This window comes from Hippopotamus amphibius, chromosome 1, assembly GCF_030028045.1.
Source record: "Hippopotamus amphibius kiboko isolate mHipAmp2 chromosome 1, mHipAmp2.hap2, whole genome shotgun sequence".
NCBI classification, from domain to species: domain Eukaryota; kingdom Metazoa; phylum Chordata; class Mammalia; order Artiodactyla; family Hippopotamidae; genus Hippopotamus; species Hippopotamus amphibius.
Window position 1 is genome coordinate 22,131,560 of NC_080186.1, and position 24,854 is coordinate 22,156,413.

The 24,854-nt window shown below is 38.0% G+C and overlaps 1 protein-coding gene across 6 annotated transcripts in view; it reads left to right on the forward strand.

The window, feature by feature from the left end:
• PHACTR4 (phosphatase and actin regulator 4) overlaps window positions 1-24,854 on the forward strand; it is a 104,853-nt gene that overhangs the window by 57,863 nt on the left and 22,136 nt on the right. For 2 of the 6 annotated variants that reach the window (XM_057702363.1, XM_057702373.1), the window contains exons 3-6: window positions 17,123-17,293; window positions 17,972-18,052; window positions 23,149-23,313; window positions 23,812-24,207. In XM_057702363.1, coding sequence (XP_057558346.1) covers window positions 17,123-17,293; window positions 17,972-18,052; window positions 23,149-23,313; window positions 23,812-24,207 — 813 coding nt within the window. Of the gene's footprint in view, window positions 1-1,841; window positions 2,133-2,153; window positions 2,284-17,122; window positions 17,294-17,971; window positions 18,053-23,148; window positions 23,314-23,811; window positions 24,208-24,854 lie in introns of those variants that run through there. The other 4 variants (XM_057702356.1, XM_057702382.1, XM_057702399.1 and 1 more) reach the window with 4 other exon arrangements.

Consider the following 24,854-nt stretch of genomic DNA (forward strand, 5'->3'; position numbering starts at 1 on the left):
CATTTATTGAGAGCTTTTCATGTGCCAGGCACATTATAAAGTGCTTTATTTCTGTTCATGTAATTTAATCCTTACAACTGCCTTGTACTGTACTGATAAGTATTGTTATACCCACTTTACAAATTAGGAAACTGAGGCTCAGGGAGGTCAAGTAACTTGCCTAATGTTAACACCTAGTAATAGATCTGGAATTAAAATTTTACCGTGTCTCCAAAGCTCATCTTCTTAAACAATATGCTGTATTGTCTCCATGTTGGTGATAACTACAAGATGCTGAGCACCCACTAGGTGCTGGACAATGTATTTGCCACCTTTTGCTTCCCCATTTTACAGTAGTGGAAGGTACTGTTGCACATGGTCTGCTTTTAGGCTAATAAACTTAAGGGCCAGCTTAGAAGGTATTTGACATTCTTAGATTCGCGTATTCTTTCAATGTAAAATTTCAGTGTATTTTTCCTTTTATTCTTTCCTATTTTAATGGTCAATATCATAATTTTTTTTTACTACTACCAGTACTAACAACTGAATTTTGCCCAAGTGTACACTTTTTTTCTTACTGATGCCTTAGCATTTTCATTTTCTTATTCCTTATCTTTGCTTTTTTTTTTTTTTTTTTTTTTTTTTTTGAGTGAAGTAGAAAAGAGTAGCTTTTTTGCTTTGCCAGGCAAAAGGGGACACAGCAGGCCTTTGCTATTTTTTAAATCAGAAGCAGGCAATCGGGAAAAAAAATAAAGAGAACCTCCCCCTCCAAAAAAAAACAAAACAGGCAATAGAGATAAGATAATTGGGAAAGAGGAGCAGTTGCTAAGGAAAGGCAAAGGGAAAATCCAGATACTAGAAATCTTTCTGGAATCTCAGTTTGGAGAACAAAGATTTAAACCAAAAGCTTGGTTTGGGGGGTAGCTGTCATTTGTTAAAGGAATATTAGAGCTTTGACAAACACAGGATTTGACCTCACTAGCCTTAGTGTTCCTATCTGGTATTAGGGTAAATAATGTAGTTTTCACAGTGCCTATTTAGTTGCGGTGATAATTCAAGGACATAGACAGTGTAAAACTCCTTAATATAGTGCTCAAAATTGTTAGTTCCCCCTTTACCTTTAGATCTTAAATTCATCAAGCTGTATCCTTAATATATATATATATGTATCTGGCTGTATATAAATTCGTTATATCTGAATAAAAAAAAAATCAGCATGCAGGCTGGCCCTTCCATTGCTGCATGTGGTTTAGCTGATACTGCCTATACATTATACGTAGCATGTAGGGCTACTCCCTATAATTTTGAATTCCTTCAAGATCATTATTGAACTTTAGCAAAAAGAGGAATATTGCATAATACCGTACAAATATTTATTTCAAGTTCACTATTTTAGTAAGAAAATTTTTCAGAAATTTTTTTTATTTTTAGAAAAGCTATGTTTAGTTCTAAAATATTGTTCCTAATATTATTAATTCCCAGTACACAGATCTCATCCTTCTCTGAGTATGCCACCCACAGGTAGGAAATACACTTTTAGAGCAAGCAGTGAAACGTCGGAATGGTCTGATTTTGAGGCAAGCCTGTATCTAAAACATATCTTTGAATGGGCTTCTGCTCCCATCAGCCTGCTTACACATAATCCTGATGTTTTTTGTGTGATAAAATTTACAAATTCTTCGGTAGACTCTTAAGCAGCCTCTCTTTCTTTGTGACTGTGAGTCTGGAAAGTTGTAACCCAGCTCAGTGTCAAGAAAAGTAGGTGTGGACCTTTAGGGCTGTGCCGCTCAGCAGCTAGAATGTGGTTGGCAGTCTCCTCCCCTTCCTGCACTTGAGCTCTTCACAGTGTGCACTCTGGAATGACAGGCATTCCTGTGTGAAGAGAGCCAGCGTGAAGACATATTTGTGAGAACCACCAGTGCCTGGTCCGGGATAGAGGGAAACAGAAACTCCCGAAGATTAACTGATCTCGTGCCATTTTCTGATGTCTGGTGGTGACACTGAGAGAGGAGTGTCTGTCCCCTCCATATGTGGATTTATCGTTTAAGAAAAGTTTGCTTTGGCCCAGAACAATTTGTTGTTGTGAGACACATCAGACAGCATAATCATGGGGCAAGCTGACATCTCCAGACCGGTAAATCCAGATGGAGTTGGTGAGTAATAGAAGGCAAAGAAATAGAATCTTGACAGATGCAAGGCAGATGTACGGGTGAAGTTGAATATTTTATAGGAATTTCAATATGAGGATTTTGATGTTTTTAACTTTGGGATGTTTATCACTTTGTGAAGAATAAGTGAAAAAATGTAAGTTAATTTTTCATTCAGTTATATTAATTTACCACTCCTAGTTTTGTTCTACTTGATCCTTTTGGACTTTTTAAAGATAATATTGCGAGGAAACCATCTGTTTATTTCTTGCCCTTGCAGAAAATAAGTGCTATAGGAACTCATGTTTAGAAATCAGTGACGATTTACTGCTGTTTTGCAGGACTTGGGCAATTGATATATACATGTGGTATAGAACTAGAATTGTTGACTTCTATAAACAGGACTTGTTTTGTTTTTTTGGCCACTGCATACGGGATCTTAGTTCCCAGACCAGTTCCACCACGCCCCCTGCGGTGGAAGTACAGAGTCCTAACCACTAGACTGCCAGGGAATTCCCAAGAGGACCGTTTTAAGATTCGACCTAACTTTTTAGACTCAGTTATACATTTTCCAGATAAGTCTCAGTCTTTTTCCATTGTGCTGGTGTTTCCGTTTCTCATAAGGCAATACTTTCTGAAGTCAGTGCTTTGCATTTGAAGTGTTATTGTCTCAGAGGTAGCTGGAGACCAGGCTGATAATTATAAGTGAAGCCAGAGTTTCAAAGCATATAAGTGAAATGGAAGTCCACTGCCACTAAAAGACTCATTTTTCCAGTTTTGTGGGGTTTTGTATAAGATGAAGATGGAAAGGTAGGAAAGATAATTTTAAGTGGCTATTCATTAAAGGGTCGCTAAATGTAAACAATGTGGGGGAAAGCCTGTCAATCATTTCTTGACATTATACTATTTTTTTTAAAGGTTTATACCTTCTCTTTGATTTATGAAGCAACAGAAAACATGTTCAGTCCCAGGCTGCTTTTTTTTTCCCCCAGAAATGAAAAATGTTAGTGACTTTAAAGAACACTATAAAGTGTGGGAACACAGGTAACACTCCCAAATGTGTCTCATGATTTAATGTAATTTCGTTTCTAAAGGTATGTTTTCCCTGGGAGCTTGCCAGATGAAATTCCTACAAAGTACTCTCATGTTTTATGGAAGCTGAGGCACGTGTATTCGCCGAGTCATTCAGCCACAGATTTTTAGGATTGAAATCAGAACTTGACTTACTTTACCTTAGTCACCAGGTCTGGGTCCATATCAATTCAGTAGTTCACTTTTTTCCTTAATGAAATATTTCATAGATAGAAAAGGGTATAGAGGAAAATATAAAGGAGCCTCCGGGGCCTCCACTCACCTTAAGAGATGAAATTAAAAACAGAGATATATCCCACCCCACCCTTCTCTCTATGCCCACATTCCCTTATGATGGCATTTTGCTTCTTTGCTCCCAGAGGTAACCACTCGCCTGAATTTGGTAAATTCCCTTTTGGGCCACTAAATTTTCCTATGGTTTCTACTACAAAGATAGTTCTCTGTTAACGAGTCAGGATGTAAATCATACTAGGCATTTATCTATGAGATGGAAATGAAAGATCTTTTGAAAAGCAAGAAATGGGTAAGTAGGTACAACTTACTGATGCGTGGTGATATTTATGAAGAATGCCTATTTAACATCTATATACTAGACAAGAAATTTCATCTCAATAGATGTTTGACATATTTTCTGCCTATAAAAGAAAGTAGGACTCATCATTCATCAATTTTTCTGCCTACCAGTACCCTAATAAAAAAACCTATGAAGTGGGGAGTTCCCTGGTGACCTAGTGGTTAGGATTCTGGACTTTCACTGCTTTGACCCAGGTTCAATCCCTGGTCAGGGAACTGAGATCCCACAGGCTGAGCAGTGTGCCCCATGCCCGCCCCCCCCCCCCCCCCCAAAAGACCTATGAAGAAGAAATAGAGATCACTCAGGTACCTAACTAAGATTTTTATGTTCTCTCTGGGTTTAATTTTTGAGTTTTATTCCCTATTACCTATATAATTCAAAGGTGACTAGAAGCTATTTTAATGGACAGATGTCATTACATCATGTATAATTCAGGATGTATTCTATTTGAGCAAATCAGGACCAGATCCTGAAAGCTTAACATTGATGACTTTGAGGACTATACCATTGCTATAAAGTCTTTTCCCAAACATAACAGTTTATTCATGAAATTTTAAAAACATTCCAGTGGGTAGGTATCTGGTAAGAATATTTTACCAGATTCTTCGGAAAGATAAATGTGGAAAGGAAATTAAGACCTAAATCATTTGTTTAAAGTTCTAGGCCTGTAATATAGTAGTTAGTTTTTAGCTTTAAAATTGATGGTACTGGGTTTGGCAAGCCAAGTGATACAAAAATAAACAAATAAATGTATTGAAATGATATCTTATTATTTTCAAGGCACTGTGAATGTGGCAGACTCTGTATGGATATAATTCCTGTCTGTGCCCTTAAGAAGTTTACTTTCTAGTTAAGGATTTAAAATATTAAAAGTAAAAATCCAAAATATTTTAAAGTTTGTGTAAGACATTCCATTTTTTTTTTTTTTTTTTTTTTTTTTTTTGGCACACGGGTTAGTTGCTCCGCAGCATGTGGGATCTTCCTGGAGCTGGGATCGAACCCGTGACCTCTGCATTGGCAGGCGGATTCCTAACCACTGCGCCACCTAGGAAGCCCAAGACATTCCATTTTTTAAGGTTGTTAGACTCCTGTGGCTTATGATGGAAGTCTAGAGGAGTCTACTTTCAAATAACCTTTGCATGAGAACGCATATGCAGATTTGTGAGCTGTTATGTCAGTATCCAACTATTGTTTTTACCATAGGATCTTTCCAACAACCGGAGAGCTAATAGAGTATTTGAATGCAGAGTAGGAATTTATGCTATTGTATCCATTCAAGGAAATAAGCAGTTTTCCTTAGCAGTTCATATAAAAAAGAATTATCCTAAAGTGAAATATGTCCACAGGAGAGGTCTACAGATTTACTGAGATAGGGACTTCCCTGACAGTCCGGTGGTTAAGACTCTGCGTTTCCACTGCAGGGGCCACAGTCCCTGGTCTAGGAACTAAGATCCAGAAGCCATGCACCATGGCCAAAAACGGTAAAAAAAAAAAAAAAAAAAAAAAAGATTTACTGAGATAAAACTTTCCAATAATACTTTGTAGTTCCCAATCAACAGAAAAGCTGTTTCTGTGTTCACTAGAATCCTTTACTGTGTATCATATTAAAACAAACAGCTAATTAGCATATCCTTAAATTAAGCACAAGACCAAAGAATTTTAATAAACTCTACCCAACCATTTAGTCTGGAACTTTCCTTCTCTCTCTACCTTTCCATTCCCGCTCTCTAGCGCTTTTCCCCCCATCATATACCTTTCACTCACTAATTAGCCTCCTTTTTTCCCCAGTTTTCCTTTGTATAAGAATATATGGCTTTAAAAGATACAGTGTAATATTTCCTCTTTCCTTCATTCCTTTTCCATCAGTATTTGATTCATTTTGCTCTGGAAATCGTTATGGGTTCTCACACATGAGAATAGGAGTGGTTTTGGGAAAGGTCCTTTAGAAATAATGTTGTTATTTGGAGGCAAAGTCAGTAAGGAGATTGCTGGATGAATAAATTTTAATATAGCAATATAACAACGTTAGCATAGAAATAAATAATAGGTGGATTGATTAAAAATAAACTTCTTCATGAGACTTAAAAGAACACTTGGCATTATTTGATCATCAGAATTATCAGGCACATTTTTCATACCTATCTAGATCTAAAAATAAATGCTTCTGCGAAAGAAAGAACAGGTATACTTTCTTCATGTAATCCAGGAATCAGCAGAAAGTAATAGGGGTCTGTCATGAACTCCTTAAAGGATTTTCTGTTGTTAATGAATGCAGAATACAAACAAAAATTATTATTCCCTCTTTCTGCTTCAATAGATTTTCTGAATAAAATTGTTACCACAATGTATTCCCTCTTTCTGTTGATACTTGCAGGTTAGTTTTGATAGGTTTAAAGTTTTTTTTCTATAAGAGAATATATTTTCTGGCACCTAACTATAAAAACTTTCTCTCAACTTGAAACTTTTGTCACAAAAGTATACATGTCAAATTGCCAAAGTAAAGCAGCATCACTTCTTGGTGCAATTATGGTCAAAGAACTATTTTCCCAGAGTTGGAATCTCAGACGTAATTGTACCTGTGAGTACAGAGAGAGACCTTCTCCCTGGCTATCTTCTTGAGTGCTTTGCCCAATTCTTTCTATTTCCCAAAGATCAGAATTATGCAGTATTTCCAAGGGAAGTTATGAGCCTGCTCTAGACAAAGCCTGCAGTTGTTCATTAGTGGCAGGTTTTACTTTCTGTAATTTTGTTGCAGTTTTCTAACACATTTTTTTAAAATCCAATAGTAATCCTCTTTTAGAAGGCAAAAATGAGTATAAGTACAATGGTGTAAGTACCATAAATTAGTGTTCTCCATTTACAGAGTTCTAGTGCTGTTAAAATGCTATATAAAAGCAGGATCGGTTTCAAGCTAGATGGACATAAAAGATAATTAAACAGAACCTTTAGATTATAAAAGTCATTGGTACAGTATATGTAAGTCAAACCATTATAGTGTATACCTTAAACTTAAAAAAAAAAAGATAATTGGTACCTCTTGATAATGGAGTGCATATCTTGTTGCACAAAGCTATCTATTTTTAACTTTTGGATAATAACTGATTAGTAAGAATTTGGGGGGTAAAATGAGAGAATTTTATGCACTTTAAATCTATACATTTTCTAAAACCCGATAAGGTGTAGGAAATAGGTGCGGAACTAAGCCAGTCCCAGTAATTGTTTTGCTTATTACTAAGCCTAGTGAAGGGGAGTGGGTAGTGAAGGCTATCTTGAAAACTAAGTTATCTGTCAACTACAATTGCCAATGCCTTATGTTGCCTTCCAACATGGGTGACTAAGAATTGGTTGTAAATCAGATTCTGAAATTTGTAAACAGGCTTACTGTTTAACCCTGTTTTACTCCTTATCTCTAGCAAGCGATGTAGGTATAACATATATCTGCAGAGAATAGTTAATGAATACTTTATCTGAAGATGAAAAGTATTAAGTAATTTTTTAATAATACTGTACATTTATTTAAAAATTATCTCAGAAATTCATCTGGGACAACTGACTTGAACTAAAAAACATTGAATTACAGATGGCCAACAAACACATGAAAAGATGCTCAACATCACTTATCATTAGCGAAATGCAAGTCAAAGCCACAATGAGGTATCACCTCACACCAGTCAGAATGGCCATCATCACAAAATCTAGAAACAATAAATGTTGGAGAGGGTATGGAGAAAAGGGAACGCTCCTGCACTGTTGATGAGAATGTAAGTTGGTACAGCCACTATGGAAAACAGTTTGAAGGTTCCTTAAAAAACTAAAAGTGGAACTACCATATGACCCAGTAATCCCACTCCTGGGCATATACCCAGAGAAAACCGTAATCCTAAAAGAAACATATACCCCAATGTTCATTGCAGCACTATTTACAATAGCCAGGACATGGAAGCAACCTAAATGCCCATCAACAAATGAATGGATAAAGAAGATGTGGCACATATATACAATGGAATATTACTCAGCCATGAAAAGGGATGAGATGGAGCTATATGTAATGAGGTGGATAGACCTAGAATCTGTCACACAGAGTGAAGTAAGCCAGAAAAACAAATATTGTATGCTAACTCATATATATGGAATCTAAAAAAAAAAAAAATGGTACTGATGAACCCAGTAACAGGGCAAGAATAAGGATGCAGATGCAGAGAATGGACTGGAGGATACGGGGTTGGGGGGCCAGGGGGCAAAGGGGAGGCTGGGACGAAGTGAGAGAGTAGCATAGACATATATACACTACCAACTGTAAAATAGATAGCTAGTGGGAAGTTGCTGTATAACAAAGGGAGATCAACTCGATGATGGGTGATGCCTTAGAGGGCCAGAACAGGGAGGGTGGGAGGGAGTCATGGGAGGGAGGGGATATGGGCATATATGTATAAATACAGCTGATTCAGTTTGGTGTACCTCAAAAGCTGGTACAAGAGTGTAAAGCAATTATATTCGAATAAAGAGCTAAAAAAATAAAAAATAAATAAAAAACCAACATTGAATTAAATGTTAACCAGGAAATAACTGAGGGTTGAAGAAAGAAACTACTAGAACTCTGCATAATACATAATATAAGAAACAAGCCTGTGGACTTCCTAGGTGGCACAGTGGTAAAGAATCCGCTTGCCAACGCAGGGGGCACGGGTTCGAGCCCTGTCCTGGGAAGATTCCACATGCCATGGAGCAACTAAGCCCATGCGCCACAGCTACTGAGCCCATGTGCTGCAACTATTGAAGCCCATGCGCCTAGAGCCCGTGCTCCACAACAAGAGAAACCACTGCAATGAGGAGCCTGCACACAATGAAGAGTAGCCCCCGCTCACAGCAACTAGAGAAAGCCCGTGTGCAGCAACGAAGACCCAACGCAGCCAATGAATAAAATAAATAAATTTATTTATTTATTTATTTATTTATAAAAAAAAGAGAGACAGCAGGACTGTTTGAAAAAAAAGAAAAGAAAAGAAACAAGCCTATGAAATGTGAGGTGCTACAGCTTGAAGGAGGGAGTAAGTAGTTTAAACACTGGGGCATAGTTTCAGGGTACTACTCAACCTGGAAACTCCAAACTGTAATTTAGTTAGTTATCTTCCTCTCCTAACCTTCACACCCTCCAAAAAACCTCCAACTCTGTGACATGCTTTCCTAGTGCCTGCAGCTGCATGATTTCTTTGGAACAATCATAAAACTGTAGCCAGCATTCTACACCCTGTTTTCTGGCAAACAAAGGGAAACAAGGAGGGAAACCACCTTGTTTTGGCTCTCATGAAAAACAGAATGGGGCCATAAGGACATTTTAAACTCCGTACTTAGTTTAAACAGAAACAGTGGGATATCCAAATGTGACTCCAAGCCTATATTTCTTCTGTCAAGTTGGAAATGGGAGGGAGATGGTCATAAAATCAGAGTTGTTGAGGACAAATATTTAGTTGATATGCAAAATAGCTCATGAACAGTTCCAAACTCACCTCTCTAAGCCCTTTATTTATGAGTACAGAAACAATATTTGAGTTGTAACTGTCTCATTAAAAATAAAAAAGATGATTTCTAGATACCTGAATATACTTTTTTGTTGCATAATTTATTCATCCATCAGGTTCTCTTTCGTTCTATTGCAGTTTTCTAAGAGATGCAATTGAATTTTCTTCACATCAGACAAAAATGTATAGAATGAAGCCTGAATAGTTTTAATGGATCCAAGAATGCTACAGAGATTAGTGGCTTCAATTAGATCTAATCAGCCACTGCTATCAAGGATTTATGCGTACTTTAAAACCCTTCATTCCACAGGTGAAAAGTTTACAGCTGGTGAGTTTAGATTACCATTAAATTTGGTCTCTAGCTCCTTTAGCACGAGATTGTACTCATGGCGAACAAAGGTGGTGTTCTTAAAAGAATGCAGGACTAGGAAGTGTTGTTTAAGTGATTCAAATCTGCTTACTTTACCATGTGTCACACTGCTCCAAATAACAGAGAAAATGTCTTTGAATGGTTTAATTTGCTTAATATTTCAGACTATGATTTTTATGTTGGAAATAATTCATTTCTATAGGAACGTAATGTTTAGAAAGAATTGTTTTCTTTTGTGTATTTATGTATACGCTGAACTTTATGAACTGTCATGGTTTGAAAGCTCCCACTTTCAAAGTAAATTTGTTTCTGTTCCAATTATAAAAGCCGTACATGTTCACTGTAAAAAAAAAAAAAAACACGCAAAATATAAGAAGCTAGAAAGAAGCACAAATATCCCATAATCCTACTGTCAAATTATATTGACATTTTAGTTTAGTTCCTTCCATTCTCCTTTTTAACATATAGTATAGTTTAGATAATGTAATACATACAAGTTCATACTCTATTTTTAACCTAGGAATATTAATTACTCTAGAAACCTAGTTTTAACGATAGTACATTGTTTTAAATAAATTTTTCAGTTTAGTTATATACCCATTGTTATACATGAAGACATTCACAGTTACTTACCACTCTATTTTTTTTTTTTTTTTTTGTATTTTATTGGCTGTGTTGGGTCTTTTTTGCTGTGCCCGGGCTTTCTTTTTTTTCAGTTGCGGTGAGTGGGGGCTACTCTTCATTGTGGTGCGCGGGCTCCTCATTACCCTGTCTTCTCTTGTTGCGGAGCTCGGGCTCTAGGAGCGTGGGCTTCAGTAGTTGCAGCACATGGGCTCAATAGTTGTGGCTCACGGGCTCTAAAGCACAGGCTCAACAGTTGTGGCGCATGGGCTTAGTTGCTCCACGACATGTGGGATCTTCCTGGAGCAGGGCTCGATCCTATGTCCCCTGCATTGGCAGGCGGGTTCTCAACCACCTAGGAAGCCCCTACTTACCACTCTAAATAACACTATCAGAAATAATATCTTTAATTGTACACTTTAAATATATGCTGTTTATTGTATGTCAATTATATCTCAAAGTTCTAAAAAATTTTTTTTAAAAAAGAAATAATATCTTTTGTCAGCCTCCATCTTCTAAGGCTGAGTCTTCTAGATTTTTGTGTGAATGTTAATGAGAACTTAGGCTTTTATTAAATGGTCTTTTGTAATTTATACACAGTTGGAATTAAAATTTGAAAAAAATATGTGCATGGTCCTGGCCCCTATTCTAGTTCTAAATAATACCTAGTTAGATTTTTTTTAAAAAAAGAATATATGCCCAAATGGAGTTTGATAATAGGAGATCAATACCTTTTCATACTCTTCAAAGTTGAATATAAGCAGACTGCTGATAAGGTCTTTCCAAAGAATGTTACCATTAGTCTACTTTCAGTCTGCTACCTTCCCCTCTTGAGAATACTGTTGGATGTAAGTAGGGAAGGCTTGAATGGCTGCCTTCTACTACCATTTAATTACTTGAAGATCTTACCCTTCATATGTAGGACTTTTGATGGAATCAAGTTTTTGTGATTTCCCTCTGGTGTCAATATAGTTGATTTGTGGAGAAAAGAGGTGATTTACATCTTTCCCTTTTCATTAGGAATGACAAATCTGCTTCTCTTCTTTTTCTGAAATCTTTCATCCATGAGAACACTCCCTTGATTGAGAATTTCTTTCAGCTTGCACCCGAGCAAAGCGTGCATGAGAAGAACTTTATCAACACTTTAATAAGTTATAGGTGTTGCTTTTGAATAATGGCTAAAAGTTGAGTTTCCAGAGCACTCCCAGACTAGTCTCCACCAGAAATGCCTAAGATTATGACTTCAGAGTTCTCTCTCTCTCTCATGTATCTTATCAACAACACGAAGAATCTGTCTCAGCTTGAAGCAGGATCTCTCTTTTTTTTTTTTTGGCCCTGCTGCACTGCATGTGGGATCTTACCAGGGATCAAACCCGAGCCCCCTGCAGTGGAAGCACAGAGTGTTAACCACTGGACCGCTAAGTAAGTCCCTAAGCAGGATCTAAAGAAATAGGGTGCACAGCAGTCAGTGAAGAAATACTCCAAATACAGGATGTGATTTTTGAATAAAAAAGAAATATCTGTAATCTGATGCCAAAATAATGTACAATAATGATCTAAATCATAAAAATTGATTGCTATATCCAATTTAAGTACAAAGTAATGACTTTTTAAAATAAATTTATTTATTTATTTATTTTATTGGCTGTGTTGGGTCTTCGTTGCTGCACACAGGCTTTCTCTAGTTGTGGCGAGTGGGGGCTACTCTTCATTGTGGTGCGCGGGCTTCTCATTGCTGTGGCCTCTCTTGTTACAGAGCACGGGCTCTAGGTGCGTGGGCTTCAGTAGTTGCGGCACATGGGCTCAATAGTTGTGGCTCACAGGCTCTAGAGCACAGGCTCAATAGTTGTGGCACACGGGCTTAGTTGCTCCATGGCATGTGATATCTTCCTGGGGCAGGGATCGAACCCATTTCTCCTGCATTCGCAGGTGGATTCTTACCCACTATGCCACCTAGGAAGTCCCCAAAGTAATGACTTCTAACAGAAGTGAACAAAGGATTGATAAAAGTACCTGTTGAAATTTGAAGTAATTATAAGTGGGTGACAAATTAGTTTATAAGGAGGCTTTAATAAGAAACCTAACTTTAGTGTTTGTATCCTTTATAAATTCTGATAGTATCCAAAGAATGAAACATACAAAGAAAGGCAATTAAGTGTAAGGGGAAAAAAGCCAATGAAATGACATGTATAAAGTCCTGAAATTAAATAAATTAAAAAACTCAATTCCCAACCAAAACTACTATACCAGTGAAAATACCCTTCAAAAATGATGAAGTAAAATTATCCTAGTTGGAAGCAGAGAACTTCAGGAAGAAGTGGAGAGTACCTGAAAAAGCAGATATGCAGGAAATGTAAAAGAATATTGTTTGTTAAAACAACAACAATAATAAGGTTTTCTGTGGTTTATTATTATATGTATATAAAAGTAAAATATGACAATCATGCAAAAAATAGAGTTGAAATGTAAGACTTGCATTATTTTGTATGTAGTGAAAGTACTAACAAATGTAGGTTTTAAGTCAAGGATGCACAGGAAAAAATGAGACGAATAGAAGATAAATAGCAAAATGGTAGACTTCTAAACCCAACTGTCAGTAAAATCATTAAATGTAAATGGACTAAACACTCTAAAAGACAGCAGTTTTCAAACTAGAGAGAAAAAGCAAAAGTGTTATTAGAGCAATGTAGAGAATTTCATAATGATAAAAGGGTCAATTCAACAGGAAGATACAATTCTAAATTTGTAAGTACCTAATAACATATCTATGAAGTATATAAAGTAGAAATTAATAGAACCAAATAGACAAATCCACTTTCATAGGTAGAAATATCAATATTAACATACCTCTCTCACTAACTGACAGAACAAGCTGACAACAAGTCAAAAAGGATGTTAATGATTTGTATTAATACAACATGATTAACCAACCTGACCTAACTGGCATATATAGAACAATACACTCACTAACTGCACGATACACTTTCCTCCCAAGTGCACATGGAACATAATATGTTACAAATCTAGGGGGGAGGGAAACAATAACAGAAATGGCTATTCTGTGAAAATAAATGTAGAGAAAAAAATGTAAACTTTTTATTTATAATTTAAACTCTGAGACTAGGAAACATAGGGAAGATCCTCACAATTCTTCTGTAGGAATACTTTACTTGAGTAGGAAACACTGGAATGATGCCATGATTTTCTGGTTTATTTTTCTTCAGCAAAGAATTAGGTTACATGCAGAGAATGTCTGCCTCTGTCTCTTTTAACATGCAAAAGGTTTCCAGATGGTAATCTGGAATTGGATTTAACATCCTGACTGATTCTAAGAGTCACCTGAGAAATTTTTTAAAAACAGATTTCTAGGTCCCACCTCCTGCAGATTCCATGTTTTGAAAAGGCAGCTGGGGATTCTTAACCCTGGTGGTGGAGTGGTTAAGAATCCACCTGCCAATGCAGGGGACACAGGTTCAAGCCATTGTCCAAGAAGATCCCACATGCCGTGGAGCAACTAAGCCTGTGTGCCACAACTGCTGAGCCTGTGTGCCACAACTACTGAGCCTGTGTGCCACAACTACTGAAGCCCAGGTGCCTAGATCCCATGCTCTAGAAGAGAAGCCACCGCAATGAGAAGCCCACGCACTGTGGCAAAGAGTGGCGTCCCTCCCCCCACAACAAGAGAAAGCCCGCGCATAGCAAAGAAGACCCAACGCAGCCAAAAATAAAATAAATAAATTTTAAAAAATAAGAAAAGGAAGCCAGGCTAATTCCAAGTATTTGAACAGATTTGAGAGTCACGGAAATAATGTTCTGTTTGTCATGAAAGTGAGGAGGGGAAGGAAAGGAGAATGTCAGAATATATGAATATGAATGAATGAATTTGGGATAATAACTGGGTCAGGACTGGGTGTGGCTGAACCTCACTGCATGATGCAAGAGGCGGACCCGCTTCTATAAGTTTTATGGACATGAAGATTAAATACGTTTGCATAAAGCATCAAAGGAAAAAACTACTGCTCTCTGCTTTTTGTATTCAGTGACTTGACAGCAGATGCGTTCATTTTTATCGTAAGCTGTTAGTATTTTCCGTACACTCTGTGACTTAATATAAACTGAACTTACTTTGAATTCATATGCTAGCAGGCATAAATATGTTTGAAAGAATATCATGATTTTGTATTTTGGATGTGTAACAGAAAGGAGACACAAATATGTTGTTCAACATAGTGAAGAACTAAAAGGGGTGAAGTAAATCCTACCTTAGAAGGTGATTAGATATCCAAGAAGACAGTGGAAGCACGCTCGATTGGGTGTATGTCATTTTAGGACCTTACAGACAGGAACTGTTCTGTGAATATGTTACCACCTAACATTCCTAAAGTTTTTTGGCTATTTTTCTTTGTAAAAGCATCGCATAGCGCTAATAACCTTTACTTTCATATTGTTAGTTTGGTTCTTGTTTGTTTGTTTGTTTTGGTTTGGTTTTTGCTTCTTTATATTATCTTCCCTATTGCTTTTTTTTTTAATACTTATTTTATTTATTTATTTTTATTTTTGGCTCCGTTGGGTCTTAGTTGCAGTACTTGGGATCTTCATTGTGGCATGTGGGATCCTTCATTGTGGTGCACGTGCTTCTCTCTAGTTGTGGTGTGGCTTCTCTCTAGTTTTGGTGTTCAGGTTTTCTCTTCTCTAGTTGGCTCTGTAGTTTAAGGCACACAGTATCTCTAGTGGAGGCGTGGCATGTGCGATCTTAGTTCACTGACCAGGAATCGAACCCGCGTCCCCTGCATTGCAGGACGGATTCTTTACCACTGGACCACCAGGGAAGTCCCTTCCCTATTACTTTTAACCAAACAGGCATTTTCCTATGTGTCTTTTGGAACCGGATGAAGTTCACTGAGTGGGTGGGTAAGCAGAAGATTTAAAGTTTCAGTCCATCCTTGCCTCTGTAAGGAAGGCTACTATTTGAGAATGAACAACTTATGTTACTTAGCTCCATTTCTGAAAGAGTTATCATTAACATATATTAAATATTATGATATCATGAATGCTCTGATATGTCTTCAGGTCTCATTGACATTTCATAATTGGTAGAACACTGTCTTAGTTAAAGCACTCACTCTTAAAAGCAGTACCATGTGTTCACCCTAGTGCCACTTTTGGTGGTCCATCCCAGGATACCTCTGAGGGGAACTTGTTAGGACAGGAGTTATTCTAAATCTCTAGCAACTGAACTTTAAGCTTTAAAAAGTATGATCCAGTGTTATAATCATATTCTATTGAATTTCATGTAAAGAATTAAAGTAGTTGAGACCCAAGATACCCTCAAGGAAAGAAAAGAGTCACTGTCCTCTGTCACCTTCATCTGTTGCACTTCAGGAACCAGACCCTGTTTTGCCTCTGTCATCTTAGGCACAGCCAAGTAATGCATCAGCAGCCATTGCTGCAGTTGCTCTGATAATTATGATTGTGTAAATCTGACCTTTATCAACAGACTTCTTTAGACTCAGCATCTATCAACTGAAAAAAGATTGAATTTGGCAAGTGTTTCTTTACAAAAAATTAATGCTTGTTGATAGTGTATTTTCACTTATGAAAAAAAATCTGTTGAATTAAAAGTTTTTTTTAGTGCATATATTATTCCCCTTTGTCCCCCCCACCTCCAAATGCATTATTTGCTTCAAATGTGAAATTGTTTACAATAAACATGTTAACTTATTACATGTGATTATACAGTATGTGGTCCTTGATGTATTTCTATAAAGGTCCCACTTTAATTCTAGGATTGTTATTCCACATGACTCTTTTTTTTTCTTCTCCTCTAGACTTCTCCAAAGAACCCTGGGACAGTAGGTGGAGTGCAAAGTTGTATTGTGTTGCTTTCCTGCTTTTTTTGTTGCCTTCCTGCTTTTTTTATTATTATTCTCGGCCCAGTCTTGGCTGCTCCTTTCTGTGCCACTAAAGCTCACTCACTAAATCCTGCATGTGTGGTCATCATGAGGGACTCATGGCCTTTCATTTCAGTCCTGCACATTTATCGTGTCAGTTACGTTTCTTGTCAGATCTTTAGCATCAGGATTGTTCCTAAAGCAATATTGTAATTAGCAAACTGAAATCTCGTCTCTACTTTCCAAAAAATTTTCCTTCGTTTTGAAGCACTCTCTAATACCCCTGCCCCACCCCCCCAAGCCCCTTCCAGTACTCCAAAACTACCTAAGGTCTTTTTTGCCTGGGGAGAAAATAGTCTGATAACATGTACAAGTAAGATGTTAATACTTAAAGTGTTAGTCCCTCCCTGAACTGTTTATATCCTGAAAAAGGAGGGCAGGGAGAGGGCAGTGTTTAACAGAGAATAATGAATCACTCACTCACTCACTGATGGTGGAATTCTCTGCCTCAGTGACATGAGGGATTGTGGTGTTAGCTGGACCAGGCCTCCCCCCATGCCAAGAGGATGAGAGTAGCAACCGCAGTCGCCTACACTGGGGCAAGAGCTCGTTCATAGTGGGAAGATACCCGCATTTGTGTGTGTGTGTGCCTTAAAGAGACTTGAGCTGCTTATGATCATCTCATTGAACTTTGGTCCTGAAATGATGTCAGCTCCATTTGGTTCCTTTTCCTCTTTCGTAATTTATCTGTTATGGATTTTGATGTCTGGTGTCCATGTGATGTCAAGGAGTCTGTCTGCATGATTATTTATCATTGCTCTGATCCTTTCCAAGTACCACAGGAAGAGAGGGGAAGGGACATTTTCAATATTATGCTGAAATAATACATTGGCTGTTCTCTTCCCTCTCTCCCTCTCACCATGCAACAGAAGAAGCAGGTCAGCCCACTGCAGACCCAGGCATGGTCATGGACAGTGTGGAAGCAGGAGACACAACGCCTCCTACCAAAAGGAAGAGCAAGTTCTCAGGCTTTGGCAAGATCTTCAAGCCCTGGAAATGGCGGAAAAAAAAAAGCGATAAATTCAAAGAGACATCAGAAGGTGAGGTGTTAAGATTTAAATTTATGTTCTGAGTTAGAGTTCCCAATTGGAAGTATCTAACTTTTTCATTCTCTTCCCAAGTTTCTGTAACCCCCTGTTTGAAAAGGGAATTGAATCTTTTAGAATTAAAAAAACAAGTGGTCACTCATTGAGCCTTATATACTATATCCTCATTCCTAGGTTGGTATTTTGATGGGGTTAATGGTTATCAATTGAGTGGTGAATGGAGCTCCTGAACTATAGCAAATATAAGATGCTTCTTTTTTTTTATTCTGGCCACTTCCTCTCAGAAAAAGTTCATCCATAAATATGTTATTATTGAGATTTCCATTAAAAAGGAAGGAATTCTGTGGTGGTCCAGTGGGTTAGGACTCCTCGCTCTCACTGCCGAGGGCCCAGGTTCAGTCCCTGGTTGGGGGCTAAGATCCCACAAGACACATGGCGTGGCCAAAAAAAAAATAAAAGGAAAAGCTAAACTTATGAAACAGTAGTTCCTTTTGGAAATGTTACTTTCCCAATAGCGTAGGATGTGAAAGACATTAAGTTTTTGAATTTAAAGTTAGTTTTTGCATTCTTTTTTTCCCTAAGAATAGAAAATTCAGTCACTTTATTCTTTTACCTATGGAGGTGACTTTTATCTGCCACATTTCTGAGTGTTGTTTTCCAATTTAATGTTAGTTTTAGAGAGAAAAATATCTATGCGAAAACCGAGAGAAGAGCTGGTTAAAAGAGGGGTTCTGTTGGAAGACTCTGAGCAGGGTGAGTTTGCAAATAGCATATGCCTGTCTCTGTACACTTGGTCTTTGGTTGTGACTAGGTATTAGAATTTTCTTTCTTTATTAATTGCTGTTGTTGAGCGGGAAGGGGGCTTTAAAAAGCTGTTCATGCATCTAGAATATATAAATTTTAAACTTCTGTTAAAAAAGAAAAGGGCAGTGCAGTAGAAAAGTCTGCAAAAGCATTGAACAGACAGCTCACTGAAGAGTACATACAAATGCTCAATAAACAAAAAAGTGGGTTTTTTACTTCATTAGTAATTAAGGGGTACAAATTAAAACCAAAATAAAATAGCCCTATGTATAAACTAGAAAACCTAAAATTAATCAAATGACCAAGAACAAAAGTTGTTGAGGGTATGAAATAAGTAGAATTCACATACAACTATTGGTGGAAGTATTAAAGTGGAATAATCAGCTTGAAAAATAGTTTAGCATAATCTATGAAAGCTGGAGATATATAAACCTATGTTCAGTCTTTGGTTTATACCCAACAAAAATGTGTATACATGTGTATCAAGAGATGCATAAATATGCTCATAGCAGCAATATTTAACAGTAGAGCAAAATTGGAAATAACCCAAATGCCCATCAATAGTAAAATATATGAATAACTTGTGATACATTGATGAAATATTATACATCAGTGCAAAGAAACTACACCTACATGCTATAATATGAATCTCATAAGTAATATTGAACAATTGAAGTCAGTCATGAAAGAATATTGTATCAATTCTATAAGTGTAAAGAAAAAACAGTGTTTGGGGAAAAAAATGAGTTTAGTGAACCATGTTAAGGAGAAAACTGGCCATCTCACAAAGAAAGGCCTAATGGCAGCAATGACTCTTATAAAATAGGAAGTAATTAAAAGTTAAACTTGAGTTGAGATTGAGCTGAGGAATAAAAAGTTCTTCTTGCCCTTTTACTAATTTTTGCTTACAGATTCACTCCAGACATGCTTTTAAAAGATATTTTCTCCCAGTAAACAATCTAAAAAAGTGATTGTTTAGAAAAGTGGGTTGATTCTTCTGATTAGCAAAAGAAAATGGAAATAATTTTTTGGACTAAAGCTCAGGGGGTTTTAGTGAATAGCTATTGAAATAAATGCCTTCAAAACAGAAAAAAAAAAAGAAAAAGAAAAAGCAGTGTTTGGAGATGCATGCTTATGAGGTTAAACTCTAATAAAAATACAAAGAAAGGATTATCATAAGAGTTAGGAGAGTGATTGATTGCTTTGTGGGGGAAAGAGAGGTAGGTGTGTTACTAAGGAGAGAGGGAGGCTTCAGAGGTCTGGAAACACTTTATTTCTTAAGGTCCATGATGAGCACACAAGTGTTTTCCTTATAATATGTCTTTGAAATTGACATTTCTATTTTGTATATTTTTCTCTAACAGTATTAAACTTCACAATGAAAAATACTAAATAATCAGATGTTTCTAGAATTCCGTGCTATACCATCTATATTTGATTTATTTTAAGAAGGCATTTTTTTATAGAGTTTTTAAAGGTTACTTTCCATTTACAGTTATTACAAAATGTTGGCTGTATTCCTTGTATTGTGCAGTACATCCTTGAGCCTATCTTACACCCAGTAGTTTGTACCTCCCACTGCCCCACCCCTTTATTGCATATAAATAGGCATTTTTTTTGTGGGAATGAAAATATCTAATGAAGAAAAAATATTAAAACATAAATGAGAATACTTGATTTTTTTTTTTAAGGAATCTCAGCTTAGGGGGTAAACATAAGGGGTAAAACCCCTTCCAATAATTACCTCCTAATTTTCTATATTAAAGCCCATTTTCTTGCTGAGGGAAAAAAAAAAAACTTCCTTCACCCTTCCTTCCAAGTGCCTACCTTATCTGGCTGTGGTCTTTAACTCTGGAATTGCAATTGAGTGGTTGGTAAAGGATCCTTGGGGCAACGATTCTCTCTCTCTTTGTACATCCTCAGCTTTGTGCTAGCTGCAGTACTGTGGCATTTCCCTTTTTTTTCCTTTCTTTTCTTTTTTTACCAAATTTGTCTCCAGACCCATATTGCTGACCTAATCTTTATTGTCTGTCATAAAGATCATGTTTTGGTATTTCAGCACTCACTGCTGGTTTATATAATGTCCAGACTTTCTCCATTGTGACATTTATGAAGCAGCTTATCAGAAGAGTAAGACTATAGTACATTGGTTGCCCTTCATTTTTCTTCATTAGAGTTACTTTGCGTGAGACAAAATCTGAAAGCCAAGTTTTAAAAATATATTGTATCCTTTAGTTGGTGGGAGAAAGGAACCAAACCGATGGAATATTATACTCTCTAGGTTTTGAACCATGTGAAAGTATTGCTTATTGGCAAAATGTAATTAAATTATGTATTTATTATCTCAACTATGTAAAAACTTAAGCAGAGAAAGCAAGGTTGGGACTTCCTAAGTGGCGCAGTGGTTAAGAATCCGCCTGCCAATGCAGGGGACGTGGGTTGAAGCCCTGCTCTGGGAAGATCCCACGTGCCTCGGAGCAACTAAGCCAGTGTACCACAACTACTGAGCCTGTGCTCTAGAGCCTGTGAGCCACAACTATTGAGCCCATGTGCTGCAACTGTTGAAGCCCATGCTCCACAACAAAAGAAGCCACTACAATGAGGAGCCCATGCACCACAATGAAGAGTAGCCCCCGTTTGCAGCAACTAGAGAAAGCCTGTGTGCAGCAACGAACACCCAACACAGCCAATAAATAAATAAAATAATTAATTAATTAATTGTAACAAAAGAAAAGAGAACAAGGTTGAAGGAAAAATACTAAAATATTAGCATTGGTTATCTCTGTTGAAATGGGAATGTAGGGGATTTTTTCTTTCTATTTTTCTAAATTTTCATGAGTCTATTTGTTTTTTACAGTAGGACCCAAAATCTGCTAGGTATTTAGGTGGGTAACTACGATTATAATGCCTCTGTTGCAATGCCTTTGACCATTGCTTTTTTTAATAATAGCCATTCCTCACCCCATGCCCTTTCCTGCCTCTCACCTTTCTTGCTCACTCACCAAACCGTGTACATTACTTCTTTCTTGTTTTTCACCTTCATTGAGTCTTTTTTGCCCTGTGCTTCCTACTGGCTCTTGATCCAAGTTGTTTTTAGCTTAGATGCAAGCTCAAAGGTCCAGTTGATAAGTGAATTGTAGCTATTGGGCAAGATGCTCCTCTGCCGACAAGAGAACTGACCTAAGCTTTACACTGTATAAAGAAACTAAGAGATGGGCCTCATGGCCTGGCTTATGTATCTCCATTTTAGGCTAAAAGCAATACTTGAACCTTGCAGTTCTTTTCATACTCAGATGACTTTTGGCTTAATCATGGTTCTGACTTGACTATATTATAAAATATGTAATGGATTTTCTGAGTTTGGGGTTGAGAGGCACTCATAGATGTTGAGGCCAGATTCTAACTCTACTCTACTCTGTTAGCATTTAGCACAAACCCTTTGCATTAAATGTAAGAAATTTTACTTCAAAGTAGACAGTCCTGATTAAGTAACTTGAGAGATGACTGGTCACTTTTGCTGGTATGTGCTGAGTGGAAACTAATTAATAATGTGTCTTAACCTTTCACTATATGTTTTTTGAAAGTCAGGGCTTTGAAATGATTCATTGCCTTACATTCTGGAAAGTCCTGCTTTTGTTAAAGCTGTGCCATATTAACATAAGCAGGGACTTAACTGCTTTTGCATGGTTGTCGTCCTGCCCCTTCCTCTGTTTTAAAATTTTAAAAATAGTTGTCAGAATACTTTCACTTTAGAAGTATATTTTTATTCAGTGCTCATTTGCCTTAGACTTTTCACTGCTTTTAGCCCAAGCTCCACCTCTTATTGAGACTGTATGAAGAATGATACTGTCTGATCTCTTAGTGGGAAGTGATGGGTTTGGGGTGAGGGAGTCTGGTCTATGAGAACTCGAGGGACTAACTCAAGAGACACTAAAACGAAGAGTGTCTCCCTATGGAAAACAAAGAGTAACTAGAGAGTAAATAGTTCCAGTTTCCATGATACTAGGAGGTGAGACAGTTTTCATTCTCTAACCTCAGTTTTTCAGTTCTCTCCTCCAGAGGAAATGTTGGCAGTAACTGGGAACATTTGTCTACTTGCTCCATGAAAGGATCTTGCCTACAAGTGTAATAGCGATGAGTGGTGCTCCCCAAGCCTGCAGCCTAGTGATCATTCCTGCAGTTTAGCTTACAGGGATTCATCGTGTGAATCATGTCTGCCTTTGATCTGTCTATCCGTTTTCCCCCTTGCTGTCCACTCCTAATGCCCTTAGGCACCCCCTGCTATTTCTCACCTACATTCTGCTCATTATTGGTTTTCCTGTTCCAATCACTGCCTAATCCATCCTTCTCACAGCAATCCAGGTTAACCTTCTAAACGACAGAGCAGATCATGTCTCTCTCCTACGTGAATTCTGGCTTCCTGTTACCTACAGAATTCAGTCCAGGCTCTTTTACATGGTGCTTGGTACCCTTCATAGCCTGCCTCTTGCTTGCCTTTCCATTCCTGTTAACTCTTTCTTACGTACATCTGTTCTCCTGCCAGGCCAAACTGATTGTCAGTTCCCAAACGTGTCGAATGATTTCACACCTTCATACATGCCATCCCTTCTTCCTACATGGTCTTTCCTCATCTTGTCATCGAGTGGTATGCTGCTACTGCTCCTTTTAAGACTCCCCCTTTAGCTACCACTTTCTGTGCAGCCTTTCTAAGCCTGTTCCCGCCTGCGGGGAGATTGTTTCTGCGTTCCTGCTGCCGCGTGGCACTCGTTATAGCTCTTAGCATTTGGCATTATGATCACTTGTGTGTGACAAACCTGTCTTATTCACGGAGCAAGGCACCTGCCACATAGTAGACAATCAGATGTTTATTGGAAAAAGGAAAGACTTATTTTCATCACTACTAAAAACTCTAAATAATTTAGATCTAAATAATAAAACAGGAAGAGGGTTGGATAAAGGGGATAAGAAAGGTTAGAAATTGCCAGCTCTTCTCCCTGCCTGATCACACCAGTCCATCAGTTTGCTCTTTCTTTTGGACCTTGCAGGTGGTGAGGATCCAGGGAAGTTGAGCCATGCCGCGTTAAAGAATGGCCATACCACCCCCATAGGGAGTGCCAGGTCTTCCAGTCCAGTCCAAGTAGAGGAAGAGCCAGGAAGAATAGCAAGTCTCGGGAAGCCTCTTCCAGAAGAGGACCCAAAGCAGCGACTAGGTAATTAACTCTGAATTTTTCAGTTTAAGAGCCACGGATCAGTCATTCTCATTTACCTCAAGAGTTTGCAAGAGTCTGGGGAGAAATAAAATCCAGAGGGGCTTCTGTTCTCTAGCAATTCCTCAACTAGTTGCTACTTTAAGTAGAATTTCTTCCCTCATTCTTCTATTCACAAAATACCTAAATTTGTGATTCTCAAGGATGGAAGGGGATGTTAAAGATCAGATATCTGTGGGACTTTCTCAAGCTACACGTTCCTCCTCCACCCAGGGGACTCTGTGTCCAGCTGCTCTTGTGTGAAGAATTACTGCCATAACAAGCCTCTCTTGCTGATTGACAAAGTGTCATATACCTTAAGTATGTTGAGGCTGGGAAACTTCATAAACCAGTCTATGCGTTAAACAGTGTGGATGGCGTTGACCATAAGCTGTAGGTGTGTTAGCTTTTTCAGTCTGTCTTGTAACTCTTTCCTTTTAAATCACATCTGTTATTACACAGGCTCAACTGGAAGCCAGCCTGATTCTGAAGCAGAGTGCGTTCCTGAGAATGTACCCAAACAGCCTTTACTTCCCCCTAAAAGATACTTGTCCTCTTCTCACGAAGCACATGAAGGGCAAGCAAAGGATGCCACTTCCTCTGGCAGCACAGCAGGACCCATCTCCTCCACCGCCACCACCACCATCACCGCAGCACCTGCTGCCATCACGGCTGCCACGAACCCCGCAAAAACTGTTCATTCCTCTGTGCCCCCTTCCCAAGCACCCAGGACTCTGCCTGCTGCTCCTGCCAGCACTAACACTACTGCTACCCCGAGCCTCACTCACACGGTCCCTGCCAAGCAGCCCCCCATCCCTCCCCCTAAACCAGCTCACAGAAATAGCAACCCTGTCATTGGTAAGTCAGTCTTCAGATTTCCATTGTTTTGCGTTGGGTTTGGTTTTAGATGGTTGTGTTATTGGATAACTGGTACAATCTTGCTTGGTCTGTGAGAGAGGACTCCATAGCTTGTCCCTTTGAATTCCCTCAGGATAGAAGAAAGTCTCGAAAATGAGGCAGGTGGTTATGAATGGAAGCAGAGTGGGGTCAGGTATCACTAAAATTAGATTCAGGTTTTGGGTGGTTAATATTTATTTTCCTAAAATGATGTTTCTGAGCTACTGTTTTTAGTTGGGGGACTGGACATGTGAAGACCATGATGGGTTTGACCTACAAGGAGAAAAGGGTTTTTTTTTAACCTACTTTAAAATCCCAATACCTTCCTTCAGCCTAAACCTAGTCGATAAAAAGGTGATTGTATAGGTGCCAATGTAACTTGTGATTCACTGTCTGGCATAATACATTCATGGCGAACTACAAAGATATTTAAATTGTCCTGATGAAATCATGTTTTGTCTCGGGTGAGTTAAGAATGCTACTCTTAAAAAAATAGATAGTGGAAGATGAGAGCAGGGAAGATAACCAGTAACTTTTTATTGGTTTGCTAAATTTTGTATATGTACCTGAATATGTTATATTCAGGTCAGTTTTCCGTATATAAATTT